Source organism: Pagrus pagrus (genome assembly GCF_965226575.1).
Source record: "Pagrus pagrus genome assembly, chromosome: 20".
Taxonomy (NCBI): Eukaryota; Metazoa; Chordata; class Actinopteri; order Spariformes; family Sparidae; genus Pagrus; species Pagrus pagrus.
Genome location: NC_140207.1, coordinates 8,566,458 through 8,582,139, shown reverse-complemented (window position 1 = coordinate 8,582,139; position 15,682 = coordinate 8,566,458). Strand labels below are relative to the sequence as shown.

The 15,682-nt window shown below is 40.1% G+C and overlaps 1 protein-coding gene and 1 long non-coding RNA gene across 3 annotated transcripts in view; one reads left to right on the top strand and one right to left on the bottom strand.

Moving 5' to 3' along the window:
• Positions 1 to 15,682, top strand: part of LOC311249604 — a 266,354-nt gene that overhangs the window by 169,524 nt on the left and 81,148 nt on the right. The window lies entirely within an intron of this gene.
• The window catches only part of plod2 (procollagen-lysine, 2-oxoglutarate 5-dioxygenase 2), a 37,964-nt gene that overhangs the window by 18,848 nt on the left and 3,434 nt on the right, over positions 1 to 15,682 (bottom strand). For both annotated transcript variants that reach the window (XM_084340780.1, XM_084340781.1), the window contains exons 2-4: positions 5,089 to 5,180; positions 3,929 to 4,065; positions 287 to 450 (exon numbers count right to left, since the gene is read on the bottom strand). In XM_084340780.1, coding sequence (XP_084196906.1) covers positions 287 to 450; positions 3,929 to 4,065; positions 5,089 to 5,180 — 393 coding nt within the window. The remainder of the gene's footprint in view (positions 1 to 286; positions 451 to 3,928; positions 4,066 to 5,088; positions 5,181 to 15,682) is intronic.

The following is a 15,682-nucleotide window of genomic DNA, read 5'->3' as shown; positions in this document are numbered from 1 at the left end:
ACATGTTATCAGTTCACAACCAGATTACTCCAGTACACGTCCAACGGAACATGAAAATGCTATGGACATGTCATAAATAAAATGGTTCTCATTTAAGCAACTCTTAGTTTGTCTATAAACAGCCATTAACATTAACAACCTTTAGTTAAAAATAGAGTTAAAAGTATTGTTGGATAAGGTTAGAATTAAATATGGGGATTATACGGTCAGGGTTAAACATGGAGGCAGAGAGAACAGGTCAAAAGATTTCAGCATTTCAATCATATTTTGAATTTTTGTAACCGACCTCCAGAGTTTAGATAACGTTTGCCGCTGCGGATTGAGGGGTACTTGTCACCCAGCCGCTTATCTGGCCATATCAGTCCCTCTGCAGCAAAAAGCACTTTGTGATTGGCTTGCTGGAACTTCCTGAGAATCTCCTCTGGTCCCCCAGCGAAGATAAGATCGTAGCTGAAAGGGAGGAGTGAAGATGAAACACAACAGATCATTCTCATTCTCATTTCCCCTTTAGGGAACTTCTCACACTTTTCTTAAACAAATGGGATTTATCTTACATCTGACACAGACCTCGGCTTATACTTGCTTGAGATAGATAGAAATCTAAATGTAAACAGAGGGCATTCTTCACGAGTGGGCATTTGTACAGACAAGCATTTCTGGAGTGTAGTGTAAGGTATTTGCGAAAGAGTCCTGCGCTGACACATGCAGGGACGAGAGAGTTCTGTGACAGACAGGGGAAAAAGTGCCTAGCTCTTTATATTGGCTGGTGGTGAGTGGTGACTTGTTTAAAAGCATGCTATTATTCAAAGGGCAGATATTTTAGGATGTGGAAACTCTAGATATTTCTGGTGATTTTACTTTGAAGGTGCGAAGTCACAACACTAAAAGAGCCGATTCATTTCCAAAGAGTCACTGACTATAAAACACCCTCCTCTATATGTGACTTTGAGTCTGGACCGATCCAAAATATCCTGTTCTATATAGAGTAAAGCAGTTTATGTAAGGTGGCGGGATTTTAGACAACCTGAACCACCGCAGTCACACATGTAATGAGGGGAAGTGAAGTCTAACCTATGTGAGGAAGCCCGCGTGCTCTACAATACCCACATCTGGCCGACACATGTTCATACAAGTACTGTCCTTTGTTAAGTCATCAATCATAGTTATTGCTGCAGTATAAAATGGCCCGCAGTCCATGGCAGAACATTCATGACAGTGTTTATAAGTTCGTTATATCAAAATAAATTTAAGACTGACCTGGCCTGGGAATTAACCGTTTTTCTCTTTGTGGGTGCAGCTTATTTTATCATCAAAGATATTTATTTAGCCGTGTGACTGTGGTGAGATACAAACTGCTTTGCTTCTATAACAGAACTTAAAGGTGCAAACTATGACGGGACTGTGATATTCGATTTTGACTTGCTTTTAGAGAACAATAAAATACTGTGTAAGATCTTTAATGATTTTGACGCTTGGTACTCAGAACAAGGGCTGGGCAATACATCAACATTATATTTTCATCGTGACATGAGACACAGTATTGTCTTAGATTGTGTATGTCTTTATATCGTGATATGGCATAAGCGTTATCTTTCCTGATTTTAAAGGCTGCATTACAGTAAAGGGATGTCATTTTCTGAGCTCATCAGACTGCTCTAAAAGATATATTTTGTGTATCGCCGAAAAATATCACAATATTATTTGAAGCCCTATTTAGAACCAGTCACTAGTCAGACAATTAGTCCGACGTAATCCATTACCATCGATAACTGACTGCTATTCTTACATGATCTAGCAGGATATTACCATAAATAGCACAGGCATGGATATAAGAAGTGATAGCGATAGCAGTCATTCTAACATAAAGTCGTCTTGTGTATTAAGGAAGGCAAACTGTAGCCTGAACTGTAAATTTACTGCTGCTAGACAACTTCAACGTTAAACTTTACCGCTCTCTCTTTAACTCAACCACACACACGCTACGCAATGCCCTATTTCTTAACAGAGCCACGCTAGTCTGTCAACACTGTGTATACTTGAGAAATTGGCCCGCATTATGGGAGACAACGACTGTGCTGGCTCCTCAGATTTCCTTCTCAATGTGCCAAGCTTGGTTGATGGCATATGAGATTTATGTGTTTGACTGGCACTATAGTCATGAGTCATTGTTCCGTTTTAGCAACAGCTTTGTTTGAGCACAAAGCATGTTTAAAAAAAAGGGTTTGGCTAATCAATATTGTCAGGAAAGGAGTCAAAATGAAATATTATAAAAAGGCCAAAATACAAAAAATAAAAATACAAAATACACTTTAACTAAGAAAGTCATCTACACCCGATTTACCAGGGAATTCAATCAATAGCTTGGATGGCAGAAACCAGGGTTGTGTTTCAAGCTGCATGCAATGCTGTCATATGTTTTTTTCTTTAAGTCATTAGCAGAGAACACTAAAAGCCAATGCTTAAATATGTGTTTAAGGACACAAAATATACTCCAAATTGTGTTTTGAACACTATAGTCTAGAGTAGTCACACCCACCAAACAGGAGCAAGCCTATCTGAAAATATGTAAAGGAAACGTACTGTACCTCATGAATTTAAAAGTGTAAAATAACCACCACCTTTTTTAATTTCATGCTGGTATTACAGAGGTACAGTGTTTGGAAATGAGGAAACACACCTAACAGGTTAAATTTCCCATAGCAACCCAGAAGTCATTACTATACACATGACAAATTTCTGCCAATTCAAATATGCATAGATCGACTGATGTGTAGCCAACTCACACGAAATGCTCCGGCTGTGAACTGCAATTGTGGTCTCCATTTAAGGTGTATGGCTTTTAAGATTGCATGCAATCATTTTCTTTTCACTTGGGGAATTCAGCCCACGCTCAAAAGCCCATGAATGAATTTCAATGTCACCTATATTTCAGTCGGTGAATAACATATAGGACAAAACTGTGACTGCATAAGAAGCAGACAGTGTGTCTGCCAAGGTGGTCCAGCAGGATTATAGATTTCAAAATGTATTTGAAAATATCATAATCATCTGTGAAATGCAGATGCAGTTTCTCACACTACACTGTAAAGAAGAAAAAAACTACTCCAATTACCTGTTTCAAGGGTGTGACAACTTTGCACAGCAATTATAGCTAACATTATTCATGTGACAAGGTACAGTAAGTATCATCATCTTCAGCTCTATTTAAGGAAATATGGCCTGCGAAGCTGTCATTATTCTAAACCGCACACATTATCTCAGGAAAACTTTCCATTGGCTTTGAAAACTCATAATTCAGCTACCTGCAAGTGAAAATTACGCCCCTCATACATTTGACTGTGCTCTATAATAATGCCTTTACATGAATGAGTAGAGGGCGGTTAAGTGCTACATAAATGCTCTGAAACAGCTCTCACTGAGGAAGCATCGCTTTGAAGGCAATTATTACAGTCTGTGATTGTGAAAATGAGTTTAATTTTTAATTCATAGATCTACACAGCAATAAAAGGTGTTTTGCATCCCTTTCTTGTCAAGGAAATGTCTTATATTTAGAATCCAAGCTAAATCAGAACAAAGCTCAATAAAACAGAGCCTCTAAAAAAAAAGCAAGACACACATAAGTGAGCAAAGAAAAAATTAATAACAGTTTTTGGTCATCTTGATTATATAAAACATATAAACATATGGAAGCACTTTTTTCAAGCAATTCATCTGATGGCGATATCTTTTATTTTCCCTCTTTCGGGGAAGGAGGCAGGAGCCGGAGATCACTGACTCACTGCTACCAGTCAGTCACACACACAATATATATCTGAATTATTAAGAGAAGTCAGACAACAAAAGAAAGCTCGCACTGTTCCGAGGTTACCATGAAAATAGTCCAATAATACTGTCATGGAAAACTTAATAAAACAATAGAGTATCTTACCTATCCACGGAAAGGACAACAAGATCCTCCTGGTCAGCCAGAGCCTCCATGGCCTCCTTCAGTAGTCTGACTTTTTGCCCTCCGCCGATGGACCGACCCACATCGCCACCCTTCCATGCTTCTCCCATTCCCAACACCTGAGACAGAGCACACAGAGGACAAGTTGTAGAGCCAGACAAGAACTGGCTTGTCACCAAATTTCACCAGAGGGCAAGCCTGGCAGCAGTTTAAAAAATTATCCATCTACACTCATTTTTATGTCGCTCATTTTATGTAATGTCTTCATTCCTTAGTTAGGAATTCTGCCAGTGGGAGGAAAGTTCTCACTTGTCTTACAGTTCCGAAGAATGTTTCAAAAGATGGGTCCAAGAAAATTACACTTTGGAAAAAGTGCAAAAAAAAAAAGGGGCAAGTATGCTACCCCATTGGCAGATTTTCCAGTGGTGGCTAGAATGGCATATTTTATAGACTCCTGTGTATAAGTGCAGCCAGAATACAACATAATCTCACTGAGAATGAAAAAAGCACACAGCTGAAGATTGAGATGTAGATATGCTTGTGAGCCTTAAGGGAGCCTCATACTGAAAATCCACATAGACCAGATTGGCTGCAGTACTGAGTTAACCGCTGAGTTACAGTCAAATTGTGAGTTCCCTGTTATTCTTTGTTGACTAACGTAGTTTCACTTGAATTTGCTTAAAAGAACTGGATGCACATCAAGCTTGAACAGTCTAATCAAGCAAAGAATAACAGGAAATTGACAACGTTAACTAATTAAGAAAGATCATTCACAAGAATCATCTTAGTAACCTAGCAAAGTAGGTTCTGTCTGTAAGTGTTCAGCAGGCAGAGGACCTCGCAAGTGCTTGAGGTGCACATGCGTTGAGCTCAAACCCCAAAAAAAGAGCTATATTTTCTTTTACTGCTGGCTTCAACCACAGTGGGGAATTCCAGACCCACGTTTAGGAGTATAAGATGGATGTTTTCGCAGCTTGCTGCACTTCATTGTTCCCTGTAACAGGCCTAATCAATCAAGTGTGTGCTTAAAACATTTGGCTCGGTGTGCGGGTGTGTGTTTGTGTGTTTGTGTGTGTAGCATCATTAGCTGGGACAAACTGCACAATTTTAAAATCATTTAAAAAATGAGAAGACAGTCCTACCTTCACAGTGTAGTTGAAATAGCTTGCAGACTTCATAAAGCGAAGGAAGCCATCTGTTTCCTCAGTCGCAACAGTTAGGACAAGGAATTTTTCTGAAAAACAAAGAAAAACAAATTTACACAACTTAACATTATGTGACTTATAAAGTCATCAAGTACTTTGTTGGCTACCAAATTATAGGATTGTGGGGAATATACACTTGTAGCTTAAAATTGTAAAGTTTCCAGTTGTAAATTTCCAGCTTTGTTACATTTCTTTTTGTTTCCATTGAAGGACATCCACAGAAATATGTATGCTATTTGATGTTTATTTATAAGCATTGAAATTCCCACTTCCGTGAAGTTTCATGTAAACCTCAAACCTATGTCAACAAACTGGTAACAATTTGGGTTAGCAGTCTAAACCTACATCTTATATTAGTAACATCTACTGTACTTTTGATTTGTTTTAAAAACAGAAACATATTTTTACATGTGGACTCAATAATTTCTTTCTTCTTTGGTTAGAAGAACTCCCACAAACCTCCAAGACATTTCCAGTGGCTGTGAGTGCTGAAGTTTGAGGTTTAAGGAAGGGTTAAACCAGATACAAATTAGCACCATAGCCTCATGAGAAGATGGAGAGAGGCAGACTAAACCCACAAAGCCAGTTTTCACTTGTTCTATTATGTTTTGTAAAACCAACTGGGGGCGGCTGTGATTAGAAAGAATGGAATCTGTGATTGTGAGGCAAGGAAGGAAGTACCGCTGATCTGGTTCATCAAACTCTATTATTGCATGAAGGGTCAGCGCTCATTCATTTCCAGCTTCCAAAAAGATCATTTCAAAATGTGCAAAATGTTGTTCTGTGCCAGTAGGGAGACAGGCCAACAAAAAGTTAATGACACTTTAATATGGTTTTATAAGACCACTTGAATACTAATCCTGCTTTTCATGTCTAGAGAGCCAGTCTGCCTTCTTTTTAATATACAGCACTATGTTCTGCTAAACCCCTGTAAATTATTTATTAGGCATTGGCAAGTAGGATTGAAAGTGTGGAAGAGAACATATGAAGTGCACTCCGCCCAGAATAGTTAGTTTAAGAGCTTTGGAATACAAAGATTAACACATCTTAATTGTTTCATCTTGTGTAGCAATTTTCCATTAGCCTGGATTTGATTATTTGTGTTGTTGACCAAATCTCACTATGCACACATCTCACATTCAAGCTGGTAAGTGACGTCAACCTGCCTGCGCCCCAATAAAGTGGTCTTACAAACCCATTGTGGTTGCCATGAAACACCAAATTTGTGATAGCAACGGAAGCAAACAAAAATAGGTGATCTCCTTTCCCATTGCCAGGAGACAAGTTTGCTTTTCTGTGTATTTTTTCTTGTGTGTCAAGTTCGTCATCAGGAACATTACAGAAAAACAGGTAACAGTAGAAAGCAGAAGATCATTTACCTGATCAGACTACATCCAAAAGACATAAGTAATATTCTAAATTAGACACATTGGTTCATCTTTATTTCTGGAGTTGATAATGAAAGTTGCTAAGGAGTGAGACATCTCGCTTCTTTCTCTTCTCTGTTGAGAGTTGCACATTCACAGTACCAATCAGGGAGCTGGCAAGGTTTGTGTAGTGATATGGAAGTCACTGACAATGTAAATATATATATGTACACCACATAAACACAACTTTGAAACCACTGACAGGTGAACAATCAAATGATCATCTTGTTACAATGCATTGATCTGCTGGGAAACCTTGGGTTCTGCCATTCATGTGGATGCTTGAGACAAATCAACCATCCAAACACTGTTGCAGACCAAGTACATCTCCTCATGGCAACTGAACTCGTCGATGGCAGCAAGACAATGCATGTCCTGCCGCACTGCAATAACTGCTCAGGAATGGCCCAAAGTATGACAAAGCGCTCAAGGCATCAACCTGGCCTCTAAATTCCCCAGATCCCAATCCAATTGAACATCCATCAGATGTACCGTAAGAAGTCTAATCCACGGAGGCCCTACCTCGTAACCCACAGGACTCAAAGGATCCACTGCCAATGCCCTGGTTCCAAACACCACAGGATACCCTCTGAGGGCCTGTGTCCATGCCTTAATTGGTCAGAGCCAAATCCGATCAACGTTGGGGACCCATGAATCAGACTTGTTCCGGTGCATCCCACGGATGCTCGATTGGATTGGGATCTGGGGAATTTGGAGGCCATTTCCACGCCTTGAGCTCTTTGTCATGTTCCTTGGACCATTCCCAAGCAGTTTTTACAGTCTGGCAGGACGTATTGTCCAGCCATTGGGGAGTGCCATTGCCACGAGGGGGTGTACTTGGTCTGCAACAGTGTTTGAGTGGGTGGTGCATGTAAAGTGGCTTCCACATGAATGCCAGGACCTGAAGGTTTCCCAGCAGCACATTTGATTGTAACGAGATGATCAAGTGATATCCACTTCACCTGTCAGTGGTTTTTAATGTCTTGGCTAATTAGTGTACATCTCCTCCATCTTTTACTTCAGTCTCTCTTCAAACTCAGCGACAGATGGAAAAGTAGTAAATAGCGTGCAGCCTTAAATTCAGTCATCATCATAACATCATGTCTAACAAGGGGAGAAACATGTGCACCTGGGTGTTGTGTTTCCATCAGAGCTGGAGTGAATGCTGCTTGGATCCATTCACATTAAAGCCAAAAACCAGATGATAATGGGCTTTTGTTCAGTTGAAAGGGGTATATACAAACCCCTAGACCATATAAAAGCCTAGGTATGATTCTGAATCATTATTTGACTGCAAAATCAAAATTACCTGCCCCCACTCATCCTATAAAGAACATTTACAAGCAGCCTCCTTGCAGCTCTTTTCCATCCATTTCCTGTCACTGTGACTTAGCCATTCTCTCATCCCTGTCTCGCCTTTGGCCCTGTCAACGCTCTAATAGCCATTCCAGTACTCCTCTGACACAGAGGCTCTGTTACAGCATTGGAAATAATTCCCTGTCTGCCTCTAACCTGACAGCATCAGATGAAATACAGCAAAGAACTGAGCAGATTCAGAACAAAGTGAGTTTTAACAGAGGGAAGAGATGCCTGTTATGGGCCACAGGTGTGTCCCTGTTCTTGTACTTGGCTTGAGGGGGGGGTGGCGTCTACCACATTTGGGAAACACATGTTCCATGCAGCCCTGTAAAACAAGTGATTTTAATGGCTACAGGGTGAGGTTTACATGCTTCCTATCAGTCTCGACTCACAGTGGCAAGGTTGAAGCCGAGGTCAGGCAATTATGTATGCTAAATTTATGCATTGAGGCCTACTCCTTTGGATGAAAGATGTTGAGTGAATTAAACTATACACTCTTTCCTCCTTTTTTGCTGTGTGAAGCAAATCTTATGGTTCCCAAAGTTATTCAACCATCGGACAAGCGGTTACGACCACGTACTGCTGCCTTAACTATTTTCTGCTGGGATTTCTTGCCAACATTTTGAAGCCTACATGGAAATTCTCTGTTTCAGAATGTTGAGATTACAGCCAGGACATATGTTTTGTATTTGCAATCATTCTAATACATTTTTCTGTTCCCATAAATCCAAAATGTATCACCAGTAGCTTAGTTTGTATTTGGGCAAGTAAAGCCAAGGGTGTCACCTGTTGAGAACCCTGCTTTTATTTAGTAAGCTTGACTTATTTATGTCAGTTACCTTAACACTAAACTACTGAATTCAAAACCACTGACTTGCCTGTAATGTTAGGGATACACTTACCATCAGGAACGAATAGGCTGACAACTTACACCCATTAACCCCTCGTAACTTCTCCCTGACCTTATAGAACCACAAACTTTCCCCTGGTCGTAAACATGCGGGCCACATGAGTGCATCCCAACAAGCAAGCTCCCAGTTAAATACAGCCCAGGGATGCAAACCACCTTTTGATTTAAATGAGATGAGATAGACACTTTAATGGCCTACATTAAAAATGTTGTTCAAACACATCGGCAAGTCTCTCTCGTGGCTTTTCCATACATAATTCCCGGTGGGAAAAAAAATCCCTTGGGATTCAGAGTGGCCTCATGTGATCTATGGCTGGAAACCTTAGCTGGATAATATGATATTGTCTCCAAATAAAACACAAATTGCAGAGGAGAGAATTATGATTTGCCTTCATTGTTAAATTGTACATCCAACTATGAATCACTGGCTTAAAGTGGCCAGCATTGCACTCTTGCTGCAAATATGGTGATTTACCATTTTTATACAGAAAAGTAGCAGTTTTTAAAGTGCCACAGAGCTTGTGTTGTCATGTTGTGTTTCCTTCTCTGAAGACCCTAGTCACCATCAATAAAAGTAACCCTGGTCTTATATCATGTCCTTTTGCACACCTAAGAAATATCTTTTCAGCAGCAACATGTTAAAAACAGGCCGACAAACAGTGTTTGCGGATACATTTCCACAAGTGTGTGTGGATGCGCAGGGGGCAGGGGAGTAAACATAATAAACTACAAATATTCTTACAGCTTTTTTCCTTATTAAAAGAAAAATACAACTGTACACCTTGTGAATTCAAATTCCTCACTTTCACCGAACTAAGACTAGCTTAATTGCCTCGTTAGCTCATCATAAAACAAAATAAATTTACCAAAACCGTCTTGACTATGCTGGTTACTGCTTTGCTTTTAGCTCAAAACTACAAACATAAATAATTCAATCACTCTGGTCCATCCAAAAATCAAATCTCAATTGATTTATCTGTCCTTATAATTAAGAAATAGTACCAGAAGTCTCCAGACCAATCTGTGCATTTGCCATTTTCATGCAACACTCAGACCAAATATTATTTTCTGCCAGTAAGCTTGTCAGATATTGCCTCATTGTTCAAATTGGTCCCCGAGGAGAGAAAAAATGATTGTTTACAGACAACAGAGGCACAAATCTACCTTTCAATCCAACTACAATACTGAGTCCAGGGCCAACTGTCCAGTCGTTTGATGTTTTTTTCTATATAAACACCATAATCACACTAATAATGAGGAATAACCAAGAGACAGTTGGCAACACTCAAAAGAAGAGTTTTTTTAGACAACTGCGATTTTGGGAGATGAGTGTCTGCTCAGAGTAAACACGGCACACTCTCATGTAAGTTCTGTGAGAACAGCCCACAGGAGGATAGGAACATACTTTAGCTCATACAGTGCTGCTGTAACTCTTCTCCAAGTAAGGCATGGAGGCCAAGCGGCTTTTCCCTCTCACTCTTTCTCTGTACCACATGGGGTTCAGCCGTCTAGGTAAACTTTCACACTTCAGTGAGCAAAAGTTCTGACTCACTGGCTGGGGCAAAGCTTAAGTAAGCATTTCTTGCAAAACGGAAAGAGGTATCATGGGAATGAGGCCTGGCCTTGAATATAAGGATAACAGGATCTTTCCACTTTGATGAGACGGTCTTGGCCAGTGAACACAAAACCCTGTTCTTTCTATTTTGGTAGTCCAAGTAAATAAACCACCAATGTTCACCTAACAGCTCTCCAAAATGATCTGGAAAGTGAAAGGGCAAAGGAAAGTGCAAGCAGTTCAGTTAATAGCCCACGTTCTTTTGTCCTTCCTATTTGACTGATCCTGCCCTTAATCTCCAGGTGAAGCCAGAAACTGTTACATCAGGTCTGCATAATTAATCATGACATAATCTAAATCGCAATATGTGCAATATCCAAATGACAAGAAAAGGTCAAATGTGTGACAAAAAATCCCCATTAAAATGATGTACTGTAGTGCTGCAGAGATGCTCTGGCCTACAAATGTTCTTCTCCAGTTTTTTATCATTCCCAATTGTGAGTCATATTGCAATCACAATGATTTTTTTGGCAATTTTGTGCAGTCCAAGATATGCTGAGCTGGGGGGAAAATAAAAATGGTTGCTTTTAACCAAATAAGGCTATATTCAGACTTTCATGTAACCCAATGTGCCCTTCGTGAACCTGGAGATCTGCCTGAGGATGACCGCAATCCTGAAAAGACAGCCCTCATCACATGAAATTAAAATTTAACTTCAGGGTAGAAGACGAGTGGTAGGAAATTGTTGTGCTGATTGTAACACACTCCCAGGCCTTAACTTCACATGGACTGGCCTTGGCCTTGGAGCCGTGCCATAATTTTAGCAGATGCACAGCTGAAACTTCTCCCTGCATTACACAAGGCAGCATCCTGACAGCAGCTTCCTCTGAAAGGGAGTGTTGAGGCAAGATTTCGAGCCAGGATGAAAAATAAGAAAATTCATCGGAAATTTCTACAGTATTATGTTGGTATGTTATGCGCGCTTGGCAAAATAAACTTTTTTGCTATGTTTTCAGGGTCCAAACATAATGTGCTGAAGTAGTTTTTACAGCTAGGTGAAGACGGATCTGTCACCAAGTCCCAAGTAAATGAAAAGCAATACCTAAGCAGAGAAATGAAAAGGCAGATATGTCAGTGGCCTTGTTTTTCACCCCAGCAAAGAGAAGACAAGCACAAAGACACACTTACAATCCAAATGTTGGATACTGACGGGCTGAGTCAGAGCAGAAACAAAGCTTATCTCTGTCCACAGGGACCATAACATGCTTAACATTCCTCAGGGCCATTTTGCAAAAGATAAAAGGGCGAAAGTCATGTTCTTGTATGCTGTAAAGGTTACTGTAACTCTGGCACTACTTATTCTTCAGGTTATGATTCAAAATCATCCAAAAAATGTTCCTTTACCTGGAAGCAGACCTTACCACATTCATATGGTGCTGCTATTGGAATATTGTGTCACAGCTGGAACCAGGAAGGTGTTAATCTGACCATCAGTGCAAACATGTGCATTTAATCCGGCAGTAAGATAAGACATGACTACTGATCTCTGGAGCTCATTACTGTGTAGTAGTTCAGAACTTCCAGTAAGTGATTCTGATATTGACACACACATCATCAGCTACTAAGTTGATATGGAGAGTCTTTAAATCGATATGTCAGCGATGGTGCAACTTTCAACACCTTAGAGACATTTCTGGTTCTTTAGCTGCCCTGCTTTTGTTCAGCAGCTAGTCACGAACTGCGTCGGTCTTCTGTTTGGTGGTGAGCACGTATTGTACAGTCGTATCTAACCCTTGGATGAAGTGGACAGGGATACCAGAAGTCTTCTTCTTTCTTTTCTCTGGGTGACATGGGTAACTGACCAAACACTCTATGACAGTGATTACTGTTTTAATACAGAGCTATTTAACATTGATTTTGATTAGAAAATGACACTTACAGCAGCTTTCAAGTCTCAGGGCTGGGTTATTCTGGGTTTTTTGTTCAACCATATTGGAAACCAAAAGTGTTCATAACTTTTCCAAACGGCCACACTTGAAGGCGGTGTGAAGAGCCTGCCATCGTAGTGTTTAAATACGGGGACAATGACGCACATTTTCAGACAGTCTCTCTCTCCTGGAAGGCATTCATAGTGTTTCACTCGGCTGTGCACATGAGAAGGCACAGAAATAGCTGAGTAACGAATTAGGAAAAGAGAGCTAGACGAAGAAGTTCAAACCCTGGCTCCTTTGTCGCATACGCACAGCCGGCGAAATCACTGCGGGAAGTGGAAAGTTACAGAAACGGAGAATCGGACACAGCCCCCTCCAATCTGACGGTGGTTCCTGAAGCTGTCTGACAATGCAACAAGCAGTTCTGATAAAGCATACAGGCAGCTTAAGAAGGAATATCAAAGACTTCTTGAACACATCTGTAAACTCTGTGCGAGACTGAATGCATATAACGAGGATAAATGGACACAGAAATCAATTAATCCCATCTTCTAAGACCAATGCCTTTTTTTAAGTCCTCACATACATAACTCTACCATAATAGGCAAGCTAATCGACCTGCAATTACTTTTAAAGACTTAGCTTTAGAACGCATTAGACATTTAATGTAACTACAAGCAGGTTTGGCCGAGAAATAGCACTTTTGATGTCTAAAAGCCAGGTGCCCCTAGACATGTTGACATTCCTTTTCACCTACAACATTTCACACCACTGTTACTACTTAGGTGATTGCTCCATGTGTTTGTAATTACAGTACCAGTAGTCACCAAATTTGAGAGGTGGGTACCCAAGGGACCTGAAAACCTGACGCTCACAGGCCGGTTAATTGGACATTATTTTAGCTGTCCACAACTAAAAGAGTTAATTTACTGGAGACATTTCAGAGCCACCATAATTGATAAAACATATCCGTAATACAAGAGCGTTGCAGGGCATCCGCAGAAAAGGTCTGTGCTTTCAATTACACGCGTCCAACCACAGGAACTTCAGCCTTAGGATGTGGCATGATGTCACCAGCATTATGCCAGGAAACAATTTTGTAGTCCTGTCACACGTCATTTTGAATCGGGAATAGCTCATTAGTTTTACCCTACAAAAAACAATTAGAATGTAGGGAAGAAAACAACTAATTCAGCTGCTGTTAGGCGAGAATGATTACAGTTAGGACAGACATTTCCTCTGTTGGCCACAGTCCGAGGTCACTGATGAGCTTTAGATCCTTCATTGTTGACAAGAACACACATCTACTTTCAGTCAGCACTTAGAGGTTAACAATTTAAGGCTCCACAGAATGCTTTAATCGGTTAGTTGATTAAATTGTATGCTAAAATTACTGTAAATGAAAAACAGGACGCAATTTTATGATTTGAGCTATTATATTTTGCTAGTATTTGTTGCAAAGGGACATGGGCCAAGCATTTTAATCTAATTTTAACGACATGCACCACACCACAAACGTTTCTCTACTTGGAAAAAGAATTGAAAATTGCAAAAGATAAGCAGTGAGCTACTCCCTGAGTGTATGCTTTGGCTTCTCTGCCTGTTCTTCTCAGTTTGCAGGTTTGTTTTAACAGGCTTCAATGATTAGCAATCGCAAGCTCATAAAAAGACAGAAATAAAGACTGTACTTTTGCAACAGGAAAACCCTCATCAAACTCAAACAACAACCTAGAACTTCTGAATAAAAGGAAATACCTTTGTTGTTTTCTCTTCTGTATGAATTTATTCTAGTTGATTTAACCAAAGGCAAGTTTACTTGGTCCTGCCAACTTCTGACAATTATACGCTGTTTTTTTTTACTGCGACAGCCAATTTACTTGTTGCCATTTCTCTCTTTTTAAAAAGTGTATCACACTGGTATGCTACAGAAAAGTTCTGTGGGTTTGAACAATACGGTATTTAGACAGCAGACCTGTCAGCTGAATCAACTTTCAGACAACACATCTCTTGCCAAAGATGAACCGATGCTCATTTCTCAGACACTCATCATTTGAAATGACTCGCAAGGTAGAACAATAGGTATTTGTACCGTAGCCATAGTCCTGACAACACAGCTGAAACGTTGTCTGTTTTCAGTCCTGCCTAAGAGGAAGGCTTTGCATCATGGGAACTGTCAGCTTGCTATTCTGTTGTTTTTATCTTTGTGATAGTTGGCAGAAAACACCTCAGACTGAGCTCAGAGAAAGGGGAGCGAAAAAGCAGACAACACAATGCATACTTGGCTGAAAACGAGGCATAGAACCAACCTTGTGGTGATATAGTGACAATGTTCTAAGACATGATTATAGGCTAGACCTGCCAACAGGGTTTGTTAGTTTGTTAGACTGGAATTAAAGGCAATAGAGAGCGCTATTATACAGTATACAAGGCATGGACAACTTTAGGTGGAGTTTCCTTTTCTTCTCTATAAAATTCCGCCTGCTGACACGTCAGAGATGTCTGGGAAAGAGCTAATCTAAAGATAACTATTCCATTGGATCATTCTGAGTAATTGACTTCTTCGCCCACGCACACTTACACTAGCTTAAGTCATATGCACTAGTGACTGACGGGAATGCAAAACTCCCAAGTTAATAATTTCAGCACATCTCTGAAAACACTACAGAAACACTGGCTTTCTGAAACGTGCTTGTTTTACCTACCAAGACCCCAATGTTGTGAAATCCTAAATCCTGAGCATTTTGGCTCTGTGGCCCAAAAACAGTTGAGCATTTTTCTTTTCTTTCACATTTCCTGTTAAACATGTATGTGCTATTTGCTAGGTTCATCTACGTTGAGAAGAAAAACAAGCTAACGAGATGGTTAAAAGATGTTCCTTGGGGACCTCTAAAACAATACTACACCCTGACTGTGTGGGAGGTGTGTGTTTTTCTTTTACACTCCCAAACTTTTGTCCCATGTAGAGAGTGGACTGGACTGTGTGGTAGACCTCACCATCACCAAAGACCTGTTTGAAGATTGTGACATCAGTATAAGGGGATTGACTTTGAACAAAATCAAATCATGTTGTTTATAGTCACATCTTAGGTTAGATTATGTTCGCAAAACACTAACTAAGTGGCCAGTTACCTGGCTAGCTAACGTATTAAAGGTCAAGCATGTAGTTTGTAGTCCTGAATAAAAACAAACTATATTAATCCTGAAATGTTTTTATCTTTGTCCATAGTTCTTATTGTCAAGCTTGTCCAACATAGCAAGAGTAACTAAAGGGGGTGGGATTGAGATTGGATTAGCAACCTAAAGGTCCAGTGTGCAGGATTAAGTGGCATCAGGCAGTGAGGTTGCAGAT